We start from the raw sequence: 13,507 nt of genomic DNA, 5'->3' as shown, positions 1-13,507 counted from the left end.
GTTTCTGATCCTCCTGGTGAAGTTACTTCCCCCATTGTTATGAATTGCTGCTTGTGAAATGTACATCTGTTTTATTAATTCTGTTTTTCATTTAGTAAACTTCTATACTACCTGAAGTTTGGATTATTTACTATCTAGAACTATAGTTAACAACCTGTTTCCTTGTAAAACCCGTAATCCTGCAGTCATGGTAATTCTGCTATTAAAGTTTCCAATGCCCAGCTCTGTGCTAAAGGTTTTGCTAACTTCTTGTCTATATTTCGCAGAACTGCAGCTCGCCGAGAGACCCAGCAGGTTGCTCTTGACAGTGAAATATTGGACACTATGCCCAAACTCTATATCAACAGGGAAGAACAGATTACCCTTGAGCTGAAGTGTCCGGGTACTTCAAGTAAAAGCTGTCAGGGAGCAGCTCTTGTGACAGTCCAGGTTAGAAATCTAATTTCACATCCTCTAGGTCAGCGGTCCCCAAACCTTTGAGGGTTGCGCCCCCCGGAGCCAGTGGGGCCGCAGCTTGGGGCAGAGGGACGAAGACAGGGGCAAGGGGGCTGAGGCTGAGGCTGGGGGTGGGTCTAGGGCCGGGAGTGGGGCCCAGGCTGGGGGGGGGGGGAGCCACAGCTGGTCTGAGGTGCGACTCCGCTTCCGGCCTTGCCCCCAGCCTTGGCCTTGGGCTGGGAATGGAGCTGCAGCCAGCAGCAAGGCTGGGAGCTGATGTGGGGCCATCAGTAGAGCCGTGCCAAGGCTGGGGATGGGGCCAAGTGCGGAGCCGGGGATGTGGCTGGGGACAGGACCAGTGCAGAGCTGGAGGCGGGGAGGTCCCCGCCATGCCTCTCCGGACGTTCCTCCGCACCCCCTTACTGGGGCACTCCCCACGCTTTGGGGACCTCTGCTCTAGCTCCATGCTTTTGGATCATTGAATTTGTATACTGAAACCACCAAGTTGAGAGTTCTTGTACTTGGGGTAGTGCAGATGTGCACTGTTGTACAGTTGCTACATTTCACTCTAGAGGTGGTTGCATTTCCTCAACTAAAGAAGTGGTCCCTATGTAAAGTTTATATTTAATCTTGTTAAATTATTTTGGTGAAAGACACTAGGCACATATGTTTGTTGATGGGAATAACGGAACCAAAATGGGATGTTTGTAGAAGACCTCACTGGTTGTGTAGATGGAGTTTTTTAGTCTATTCTAATTGTTTAGGTCAGTGGTTCTCAAACTTTCGTACTGGTGACCCCTTTCATACAGCAAGCCTCTGAGTGCGACCCTCCCTTACAAATTAAAAACACTTTTTTAATATTTAACACTATTATAAACGCTGGAGGTGAAGCAGAGTTTGGGGTGGAGGCTGACAGCTCGTGACCCCCCCAATGTAATAACCTTGTGACCCCCTGAGGGTTCCCGACCCCCAGTTTGAGAACCCCTGGTTTAGGTTTTATCCATTTGGTTATAAATATTTAAAAATACTAAATAGAGGAGCATAAATTTTGTTACTATGCGATCGTTAACTATAAAAATGACCAAGATGTGTGTGCTTATGCAGTACATTCCACAGAATCAAGACATGCTCTAGGCCCAAAATCAGGAAATCATCTCTCTTCAGGACCTTGCTGATGGGTTCCAGTTTCTTTTTATGTTTGTTGTGAGGGGAGGGAGAATTTTAGAAAAACTTGTCTTGTAAAGGTTCTTAAATTGTAGTTAACTGGCTCTATCTCCCTTAGTTTGAAGGGAAGCATAAAAATGAAGCAATAAGCCAGCAGCTTCACGCTCTGCGTAAAGAAGTAAAACTGCTACAAGCAGAAGCCACAAAGCCGCCTTTTCTGACCATTGTGGAAGCAGCTGTACATGTGGAAAACTTTATAACGTAAGTAACACGGTTTCTGCTATATACAGTAGTGTTTTACAATGAGAATTTGACTTTCTATACAGCCAAGTGAAAAGGCAAAATCTATTCTCATGCTTTTGTAATGCCCACTGGTATGAGTCATGGGCAGGATTTGAACCCTCAGACTTACTGATTCATAACACAGATCTCTATCACATGAACAGAAGGTGTAACTCTGTCTTTTGACAACAGTAGTAGGCTCTTCTTATCCAGCCTATCTTATCTCATAGTGTTTTGCATGTTACACTTTCATTTATTATACTCTGCACTAGTTTAACCGTTGCTTTCTAACTCATTTGCAAAAGCAAGTGACAACACTTTCTTTGTGCAATGACTTGATATACTAAATATCAGGCCACAGCAAAATTTTACAGCATTTAGATCCTCCATGAACTAAAAATAGGTGTCTATCGTGTCAGTGTTTTTGGACTTTCCTCAATGCACTCAAAAGTGCTTTGATAGAGCTATGATTCAGAGCTATCACACCAGCTTTCCAAAATGTTTGTGGACATAATGTAATGGAAGAGGGCTTTGTAATTTAATCGGCTGATGACTGAATTAACATGAGGTCCACTTCCTCTCGAAGGCCTTGGTGCAACGGATATCCCACACAGTGTAGTTCTATGCTGTAAAGTTTCTGTAAGAATGTGGTTGCAAGTTTGCATCTCACGGATTCCTTATAAAATATACAAATGTACATAACACTTTATAAATAAGCTTTGCCTAACTTCTAGCCCTGCACATTTACTTTGGGATCCTTCTTCCAGATTGTCATTGGTAATGCATTCTGCAGGCAAAATTAATACTTTGGTTTACACCTGTGTAACTCCATTGTCTTGTTAAATTGCCTGCTGTGATACCTATGCAGTCCCACTGACTTCAGAGCGTTTGCCAAGGTGTAACTGATTGGAACTCAGTAAACAATTCCGTTGATGGTGCACAAAAATAGATTCCTAGATTCCCAGGCCAGAAGGGACCATTGTATTCATCTTGTCTGACCTTCTCTATAACACACGCCGTAGAACTTTCCCAAAATAATTCCTAGAGCAGATCTTTTAGAAAAAGTTCCAGCCTTGATTTAAAAATGGCCAGTGATGGAGAATCCACCATGACCATGGCTAAATTTGTTTCAGGGGTTAATCACTCTTGCTGTTTAAAAATTGACACCTTATTTCCAGTCTGAACTTGTCTAGCTTCAACTTCCAGCTTTTGGCTTGTATTATAAAATCATAGAACTGGAAGGGACCTTGAGAGGTCATTTAGTCCAGTTCCCTGCACTTGTGGCAGGACTAAGAATTATCTAGTCCATTTCTGACAGGTGTTTGTCTAACCTGCTCTTAAAAATCTCCAATGATAGAGATTCCACAACCTCCCTAGGCAATTTATTCCAGTGCTTAACCACCCTGAAAGTTAGGAAGTTTTTCCTAATGTCCAACTGGACCCTCCCTTGCTGCAATTTAAGCCCATTGCTTCTTGTCCTATCCTCAGAGGTTAAGAAAAACAATTTTTCTTTCTCCTCCTTATAACAGCCTTTTACATACTTGAAAACTGTTATCATGTCCCCTCTGTCTTCTCTTTTCCAGACTAAACATACCCAATTTTTTCAATCTTCCTTCATAGGTCATGCTTTCTAGACCTTTAATCATTTTTGTTGCTCTTCTCTGGACTCTCTTCAATTTGTCCACATCCTTCCTGAAATGTGATGCCTAGAGCTGGACGTAATACTCCAGTTGAGACCTAATCAGCGCGGAGTAGAGCGGAAGAATTATTTCTTGTGTCTTGCTTACAACTCTTCTGCTAATACATCCCAGAATGATGTTTGCTTTTTTTGCAACAGCGTTGCACTGTTGACTCATATTTAGCTTGTGGTCTGCTATGACCCCCATATCCCTTTCCGCAGTACTCCTAGGCAGTCATTTCCCATTTTGTATATGTATATTATATTATATATTTGTATTATACTTTTCTCTGCTAGATTGAAGAGCCTATTGTCTAATGTATTCCCCATCTAAGTACTTATAGACTGTGATGAAATCACCCTTACACTTCTCTTTGTTAAGCTAAATAGATTGAGCTCCTTGCATCTATCACTTTAAGGCATATTTTCTAATCCTTTAATCATTCTTGAGGCTCTTCTCTGAACCCTTTTCAATTTACCAACATCCTTCTTGAATTGTGGACACCAGAACTGGATGTGGTATTCCAGCAGTAGCCACAACCGTGTCTAATATAGAGGTACAGTAATATCACCTCTCTATACTTTATGCTGGTTCTTAAAGGCTAACGGGTGAAATGCAGTAAAATCTTTTGAAAATAAAGTGACTTTATCTGATTACAAAGGTCAAGATCTACCGGTAAGGTGCTACTTTTACGTATGGGAGCCATTTTTCAAGGCAGAACTACTCTTTAAAAAATCCCACCAAACCAAAAAGTCCTCCTCATAGATAGCAGCCATAGTAATGTGGTTTTTGTTATGGGTGATAATTTGTATGCAGACTAGTAGTTTTATATGCCTTCTTCTGCAGAGCCTTAATAAATATCTACAAGAGGCAGCCGACGTCTAGAATTCAGAAAGTTGGAATCAGCTTGTTCTTTGCAGTAATAGATTTTGTGTGTGATGAAACTCAACGCCATCCACCCACAAGGCAGTTCTTTACCTCCTGCATCGAGATCCTCGGCCAAGTAAGTTTATTTTGTATACGCTCTAATTCTGCATGCTTCACAATTTTTTAATCCCATCTGCCTGCTAATATCTAAGGTCTAAAATAAATCCACAGATGTATGGGAATTCATAGCTAAGTATGCCCCTCATTCTCCTACCACCACATTGTATAATACCTCAGTAGTGTCACACACAAGCAGCATGAAGATTGTTGTTCTGAGATGCCTGTTATAGCTACTGCAGGCTCAATGTGAGAAGAAAACGATTGAGTTTAGTAGTTAAGAAGTCTGGATCTTCAGTTTGCCCTTTGAATCCCAGGTAGCTGCACTGCTTATAAGGGCATTTTAGCATTTTGGTTCATTGATTGACTGTTTCGTTGCTTCCATGGACCTGGCCAATCACCCATACCTTTGTCACCTTCAGATTAAACTATTGCAGTATGCTTGATGTAGAACAGGGATCTCAAACTCAAACGACCATGAGGACCACATGAGGACTAGTACATTGGCCCAAGAGCTGCATCACTAACACCCCCGCCCTGCTGCCCCAGCCCTGCCCCCTCCACCTGTTCCATAAGGCCCCACCTCTGCCCCGCCTCTTCCCACCCCTTCCCCGCCTCCATTCCAACCCCTTCCCCAAATCCCTGCCTCTGCCCCGCCTCTTCTCTGCCTCCTCCCTGATGTAGAAAACTAGTCAGAAGATACTGCTGGTGCAAAACATAATTCCTATTGCTTGGTAGTGTTAACTATAGGGAGCATGTTACACCAGTGCTCCAGAAAAGCCATTAGTAATTCATGGTGTTTGTTGATTTATTAAACCCCGTATAGTTTGGGTTCTAGGTACCGCTTTCCCTATGCGCCACTGCAGCATTTGAGATCAGCTGAAGAGTTCTTGTTTACTGTCCCTACATTTCGCATGTATAGTGACAGGAGGAAGGGCTCTTGAATCAGGAATTAATTTCCTCTCATTGGCCCATCTGAGCCAGAATTTCTGACTTCTAGGACCGTAGTGTAAGACTTTCCTGGACACTTGGGCTTTTTCTAAAGGCAGTGGTGGAATATATTTATTTTACAAATGGATTTTGGAGGAGGGCGTTTCTGTTACGCTTGTTTGTTTGTATTACCGGGAGCCCAGATCATGGACCAGGATCCTACTGGCTAGGTCCTGGAGAAACACAGAACGAAAAAGACAGTCCAAGCCTCAAAGAGCTCAGTTCAGTTTATATTGCGTTTTAAGAGTACTTTTTATGTGCTCCCAGAGACAGACCTGATGGGATGCATTTAAAAAGATACGCATTGGATTATCTGTTTTTGAGAGAGTCTTAATCCAACTGAATTCTCCACCCCCAGAAAAACCTGCTGTAAAGAATGAAACTACATTCTTCAGGAATTGTTTAATGACACTAACTCTCTTTTAAGGTATTTATCAGCGGGACCAAATCTGAATGCAAATTAGTCCTCCAAACCATCCTACAGAATCGAAGACTCTGTAATCTGCTCTCGCCCTACTTCACTCCAATTGCCTCACCTGATGAATTTGTAAATTTGTATGAAAAAGTTATTGGGTTTCTGAGTGATGACAGCAGTGATGTTGTTTTCACGTTGCTGACGAAGGTAACATGCTCTGAATGCTCATAATATAGTGTTATACGGGTTGCATCTCAGGACTGTTTTCCAAAAGAATGTGAATTCAGACTAACAGAGAAATAAATAAAACCTGATTTTTTTTTTTTTTAAAGCAGCAGTGATGAATTACTCGTTAGGAGTATAAATTAAATAAATTATTTATAAATTAATGGAGATATCCCATCTCCTAGAACTGGAAGGGACCTTGAAAGGTCATCGAGTCCAGCCCCCTGCCTTCACTAGCAGGACCAAGTACTTGATTTTGCCCCAGATCCCCAAGTGGCCCCCTCAAGGATTGAACTCACAACCCTGGGTTTATCAGGCCAATGCTCAAACCACTGAGCTATCCCTCCCCCCAAATTGCTAGTATAGCAAAGCTCTTATTGTGGCTAAGTTGAAGCGGGGCTGGAGGTGAACACTATATAAGGGACTAGAAAGATATCATTTTCCATCATGGGCAGCAGCAGTACACGCGATCCAGTGCTTCCCTTTCAGCAAACTTTACTTCTGAGCTGGGGTCAAAGGAAGGTTTGGTCTCCTTGGCTCATTCTGTCCTTGGTGCCTCTGAAGAGGCAACCACAAGGGAGCCAATCAATCCCATTGTGACAGCAGCGTTGGGGACAGACACATGTCCACTGGGAACCTGACTGAATGTCCTAACACACTTCACGGAGGCAACCAAGCAACCATTGGGTAATGATTACGTTCAGTCACTAATGACCTAGATTGGATTTGAACAGATAACCTAGAGCAGGGGTCGGCAACCTCTGGCACGCTGCTCGCCAGGGTAAGCACCCTGGCGATCTGCGTGCCAGAGGATGCCGACCCCTGACCTAGAGGTTAGACAGACGCTGTCCCCATTTTCAAACTTATGAGCCATGCAGCCATCCCCTTCTTTCCTAGCCTGTCTTGAAACAAAAATATCCTTTTTCTGTCCCAGCAAGCCCTTTATTCTTAAAATTCAGCTCTTCAATTAACTCTGTTTTTAACATAGGACTTTCTTGAACAAACACTGCCTCTCTTCTGTTTTAGTTTGACCTCCCACAATGGCTAAACCTCACTAAGCCTCCTTTGTCTGAACGTACCCGGCTTCTGGAGTCCATTCACTTGGCACTCAGCGCCTGTGGCCTTGAGCCTGAAGAAGACATCTTGATGCCATTTAATATTTTCTGCAACCACTGGACATATCTCCTTCAGTACCAGTTCCCTGACCATTACAGTGACTTTCTAAGACTGCTCATGCAAAGTGAGTATCTGAATCAACCAGGGCAAGCCTCAGATTAATTTTAAAATAACTACATTGAACTGTACTAGACTGCTTCAATATTTAAACTCCTAAAATTTGGACTGGGGTATGGAGAGGGATTTCAATACAGTTAAACCACCACGAATACAGTATGATTTCAAAGTTGTCACAGTTTAGTAAATACAGATTTGGGTGTATATTTTCTGCTAATTGTATGTTAGCTGTACTAAAAAGCTACATTTTTCTTCATATCGAGATCCACAGATCTGGGGTGATAGATTTTCAGCCTGCATTGCTGCAGGGAGGCAGAGCACAGCTTTCTCTCACTGGCAAAGCTGGAATGTCTCATATCATTTTGCCATCAGTCATGTTACAACATATTTTTGAGACACTTTTGACTAGCCTTGGCAGTTAAAACATTGGAATTCTGGAACCCTGGGTTTGATTCTCAGCTCTGCCACACGTGTCCAGTGTGACTGGGGGAATTCCTTGATCTCGCTATTTCTCAATTCCCCCATCTGTAAAATGGGGTGACAATACTTCTTTTCTTTCACCTGTTGTCTTGTTTGTTAGGTCGTAAACTCTTGGAGGCATTATCTGTCTCATGCTGTGTCTGTATAGTGCCCCTACTGCAGCGGGGCGTGGAACTTAGTTGAGGCCCTGTAAGCTGTAATAAAAATAACATTAAATCTGAACATTAAAATATCCACGTCTGGGGAATAGCTTTAATATCCTAAGATTCAAGCCACCATCTCTCACATAGTTTTGTCATCAGCTATACATGTCCATCTAATGGCAGGCTCCTCTGGCCAATATTAGGAAAGAGGAATTCAAGTTATTATGATTTTAATGTACTTTTCCTAAATAAAAAACACAACCCCCATTCTTTTTGTCCTAAGGTTCTTCAGAGCAACTCCTTAGCTCTGACTGTTGGAAGGCATTGCTTAAAACTTTGGGTTGCTGTACCTCAGAAACTGAACGAAGGAGCAAGGGTGACTCCACTAAAAGTCCAGTACTGCGAAACTCTGCAAAAATCCTTCTGTCTACAGAACAGGTGGGAAGTTTTCTAGCTGATCTCTGAAGTTTACTGTAATTCTCAGCTGAAATCGGTATCCACCATTGAACAGCCACATAGCTCTGTAGCACTTTCCCCCCCGAATTTGTATCCTCCTTAGTTGATTCAGAGCTCTCCACTCTCTGCAGGTCACGGAGACAATAGAATGGCTTTGCAAGTCTTTCTGCAAGCTACGGTTAGCTTCATTGGATTTCAGGAGCTTTGGCCTGTTTTCCAAGTGGAGTCCCTACATGACTGAAGTGAAGACGTTGCTGGAGTACCTCGTGAAACGGCTTATTGATTCTGAGGTGGTCAGTTTAGCACAGGAACCAGTTGGCAGCAGCAGAATTCTAGCAGGTAATGTGCATAAAAGCAAATTATTTAAAGAGAGAAGTTGAATATTCACAGTCTAGTGGGTTAAGATCTTCTATTGAAGACCTTTGCGCTTGCAAATACAGTAGGGGGCCCAACCTTATAAAGATCTCAGCTGTTGCTTATGAGCTGTGAAATCATTTAGCTTAACTCCTAAGGAGTTTAGGATCTCCCCAGAGCTGAGGTTCCCTATGAGCCCAGTTAGCAGGAGCTGCAGTCAGTGAACCCAGGGAACATAATCAACCCGCACTTATCCAGAGTTCAGGAAATTCAGGTTGATCTGTATTTGGCATTTAAAAAAAAAACGGGCAGGATATTGCGGGAACACTTTGTCTTTAGTACTTCAACTTGCAGGCGTGCTGTATAACTTCTCCCCTCTATGGTGATGGGAGGAATCTAGATTTACTGCTGAGAGTTGTGTGTCCTGGTGCCAGATTCTCTTCAGATGCATATGTGCTGCTTCCACTGTTTTCAGAGAAAGAAGTGTGGCATTGTGATTTGAACACAGGAGTGGGAACTAAACTCAGTTCTGACACAGACCCTTTTTGCCTTTAGCAAGTCCCTTCACTCCGGTGATTCAGTTTATAAAAATCGTGTTAATATTTACCTGATAGGGGTTGTGAGATTTAATGAGGTAATGTTTGTGAAGCTATTGGGAAATAAAGTATTAATTTATTTCCAGTCTTCATTTGCCCATGTTTTAGTCTGGTTTACACCTCTTTTGAAGGAAGAGGTTAGGAACTTTTATCCAGGTTTGGTGGCTGTGTGTAATTTGATTGCTACAAGTTATACGTGAGTAACAAAGCTGTGTTTTTTTTTGTTTTTTTGTTTTTTTGTTTTTTTTAGTGGTGCAGTCCTTGCATTCAACCATCACTGAGCTCTTTAAACCATGGATTCTGGTTTTAAATAAAGATGATGCCAGGTAAACACTAATGCAATTTAATTTTTCATAATTACATGAACTGTTGCTGTTAAACAAAAGGGTATTTTTTTAAAGTAATGGTTTAATTATAATCCTCTGTTTAACCAGCATACCTGTCTATAATTTAAAGTCATGTCATTGATCAATTGTGGAACTAATCAATGAACTCCTTAGAACACTGTTTTTTATCTTAATTTTTTTAAGGAATTGCACTTTACTAAGAAAATTACTTGGTCATAGTCCTCTCACTCATTCCAGTCAGTGTTGTTTGACTTGAGTTTCAGATAAAACCTGAAAAGGCACCTAGCTTATCAGAAGTGTGTTTTTTAAAAAAAACAACACACAGTAAGTGAATTACCTTAATCCCTGTCCTACACTTGCTTCATTCAGTCTTGGACCAATGGAAAAGTAGTACTGCCAGGCTGAGGCACCAGGGTCAGTACTGGGAGCTAATAACTTGCTACTGTCAGGACAAAAAATATCTTGCCGTAGCAGGACAGTCCTTTCTGGACCTTGTACACTGCACCCAACACTAGTGTGGAACCATAGACGATAAAAAGAAAAATATGGATGCTGGCAATTAGTACTGGACACAGATTAAAAAAGTGGCTTCCAGATTCCTGCCTTCAGCTTCCATAATACTGATGTCTTCCATGTTACTTTTCAGCATGAGTCTGCCCTAGCATTATACCTGCTGTGGGACGTGTGTTTTCAAATACATCTGAGTTTTCACTTGGGGAAACAGTTCTCATGTTAGCAAATTAGGTGCGGTTTCCCTTTAAACCCCCAATCTTCTTTAGCTGTGAATGTATCTCCTGCATATAATTGAAAAGTTGACTATTGCTGGCGTATTCTGTAGCTTGGCACTTGTAAAAGAGATCTGGAAATGTTGGCTCAAGTAACTAGATAATACTGTGGACCTCAAGGGTCGCTTTGCTACAGTCCCGTAATGTGTACCTGATCCAAGCAAGGAACAGGTGAATGTAAATGGTTAAGTTTGAATGGAGTGCGCACACCTGTAATATTCCCATCCAGGACAAGGTAGGGTGGCTTGTGCAGATATTTCTGAATTACATAAATATTTATTACCTATAATGGTTTGATAAATGCAGTGACACAACTTCATTGTTTGTGTTTTGAAGTAAACAGCAATGCTACCCCTGGTTGGAGAGTGACACTCCTGTAGCCTCAAGTATGGTACAGTTGTTCACAGATTGTATATTGGTTTTACACCAAAGCTTTACAGGTGGGTGAAGTCCAGATTTATGCTCTTGTTGTTTCTATCCAGTTGCACTTTCTGCCCTAGCAGCTCAATCAGTGTTTTGGGTGGATGTGTTTGGTGGGTATGAATTTCTAGCCAAGGTTATGTCTGTCTTTCTGTTATAAGCACTGTCCTCTAACTCATTCATGAAATGAAAAGGGTTTTGGTGGCACGGACAGAGAGGAAGGGTAGATTTTTAGAAACGCGAGAGAGAGCAAAGCAAAAAGTTCAGGCAAAGGGCCTGGAGAGGAGAAGAGGAAGAGAGGGAGATTTAAAACCAACCACAAATATTTCTGGTTTCAATGGCAGATGCAGTTTGAAGAACTTCCTGTCTTGGTCCTGAATCATTAGGAGATATTTTCAAACAGATACTTGTGCATTCTTGAACCCCCCAGTAGAGGGCACTCGAGGTGTTGCAGTGCCCAGATCTGTTTTCTGAAATGTTCATTACTCATCTGAGAATTGGGAGGGTTCAGCATTAGTGGGGTGGTTCATAGGGATATGTCATAAAGGTGGTAAAGCAGGAGGATTAACGGGATAGTGATCTGGGTGTTGTCATTAGTTGAGGGCTGGGAGTGAGAAGGGCTTTGGGCAATGTTTGAGCAATTAATCTTTCATGTTCTAGGATCCCTGGAAAGCCACTGGGGGTGAGAGAGGTCTTGGGTGTGGGCCATGGCCACTGGGCACATGCATCCGAGTGCTGCTGTGCCTGAACTGTAATGCCGTGGTATTTTACAAGGCTATCTCCGTTACACAGCCACAGAAGAGATGGCAACAGCTCTAGGCAAAATAAGGGTTTTGTTTATTTCAAAACTTCGTGTGTAACTACTGCTGATGGAGGGTGCCTGACTGACTGTCCTGAATACTCACCTCCTCCACTTGTCAACCGCGCACATGTACTGCTCCTGCCCAGACTGTAACCTTCCTGTCATTAGCCTGCTAATGTGTCTCAACCCTTAACCGGGAGGGACAACCTGATCTCCAGCTCATCCATTCTTAGATGTGGCTGTTGCGATTGCAAACAATGTTGCCATTTGTCATGGTGGTTTTTATATACATGTAAATGCTTGTCCATCAGCAATGGAACTGTCACCGCTAATTCATATTATATAGGCCACTAAACAAGCACCACACGGTAATAACTTGGGGTGGCTGAGCTGAATTCAGACTGGTGACAGTAGAAATGAAATAAAAATATGTTGTGATGCCTTTGACAGTTTCCAAATTCTTTAAAAAGAACAGGAGTACTTGTGGCACCTTAGAGACTAACACATTTATTTGAGCATAAGCTTTCGTGGGCTACAGCCCACTTCATCAGATGCATAGAATGGAACATATAGTAAGAAGAGATATATACATACAGAGAACATGAACAGGGGGAAGTAGCCAGACCAACTTTTAGAGGCTAATTAAGATGAGCTATTATCAGTAGGAGGGGGAAAAAAAACTTATAGTGGTAATCAAGATGGCCCATTTTAGACAGTTGACAAGAAGGTGTGAGGATACTTAACATGGGGAAATAGATTCGATATCGAATCTATTTCCCCATGTTAAGTATCCTCACACCTTCTTGTCAACTGTCTAAAATGGGCCATCTTGATTACCACTATAAGTTTTTTTTCCCCCTCCTACTGATAATAGCTCATCTTAATTAGCCTCTAAAAGTTGGTCTGGCTACTTCCCCCTGTTCATGTTCTCTGTATGTATATATCTCTTCTTACTATATGTTCCATTCTATGCATCTGATGAAGTGGGCTGTAGCCCACGAAAGCTTATGCTCAAATAAATGTGTTAGTCTCTAAGGTGCCACAAGTACTCCTGTTCTTTTTAAAGAATTTGGAAACTGTCAAAGGCATCACAACATATTTTTATTTCATTTCTACTGTCACCAGTCTGAATTCAGCTNTAATCAAGATGGCCCATTTTAGACAGTTGACAAGAAGGTGTGAGGATACTTAACATGGGGAAATAGATTCGATATCGAATCTATTTCCCCATGTTAAGTATCCTCACACCTTCTTGTCAACTGTCTAAAATGGGCCATCTTGATTATCACTACAAAAGTGTTTTTTTTTTCTTCTGCTGATAATTGCTCATCTTAATCAATTAGCCTCTTACAGTTGGTATGGCTACTTCTACCTTTCCATGTTCTCTATATGTATTTATATCTTCTTACTATAAGTTCACTTCTATGCATCTGATGAAGTGGGCTGTAGCCCACGAAAGTTTATGCTCAAATAAATGTGTTAGTCTCTAAGGTGCCAAAAGTACTCCTGTTCTTTTTGCGGATACAGATTAACACGGCTACCACTCTGAAACCTGTCAGATTCTTTAACAGTTTTGAAAGGATGCACAGAACCAGTTCACTACTTACAGAAAGAATTGGATTATAAACAGGGATCCTAGTTTTCCATGATGAAAACCCCAAAGTTTTCCGATAAGAAAAACATAAAAATCTGTGTTTTTCTGCGATTAAAATGAATG

General features: G+C 41.8%; 1 protein-coding gene across 3 annotated transcripts in view; it reads left to right on the top strand.

The window, feature by feature from the left end:
- The window catches only part of EPG5 (ectopic P-granules autophagy protein 5 homolog), a gene marked incomplete at its 5' end in the record, with an annotated part of 77,933 nt that overhangs the window by 44,442 nt on the left and 19,984 nt on the right, over nt 1-13,507 (top strand). For 2 of the 3 annotated variants that reach the window (XM_034773404.1, XM_034773405.1), the window contains 9 exon segments: nt 267-429; nt 1,718-1,860; nt 4,407-4,563; nt 5,962-6,156; nt 7,201-7,414; nt 8,314-8,468; nt 8,618-8,825; nt 9,687-9,762; nt 10,905-11,008. In XM_034773404.1, the coding sequence (XP_034629295.1) occupies nt 267-429; nt 1,718-1,860; nt 4,407-4,563; nt 5,962-6,156; nt 7,201-7,414; nt 8,314-8,468; nt 8,618-8,825; nt 9,687-9,762; nt 10,905-11,008 (1,415 nt within the window). 3 annotated transcript variants of the gene reach the window in all.

This window comes from Trachemys scripta, chromosome 6 (assembly GCF_013100865.1).
Source record: "Trachemys scripta elegans isolate TJP31775 chromosome 6, CAS_Tse_1.0, whole genome shotgun sequence".
Taxonomy (NCBI): domain Eukaryota; kingdom Metazoa; phylum Chordata; order Testudines; family Emydidae; genus Trachemys; species Trachemys scripta.
This window is presented reverse-complemented; position numbering and strand designations above follow the sequence as displayed.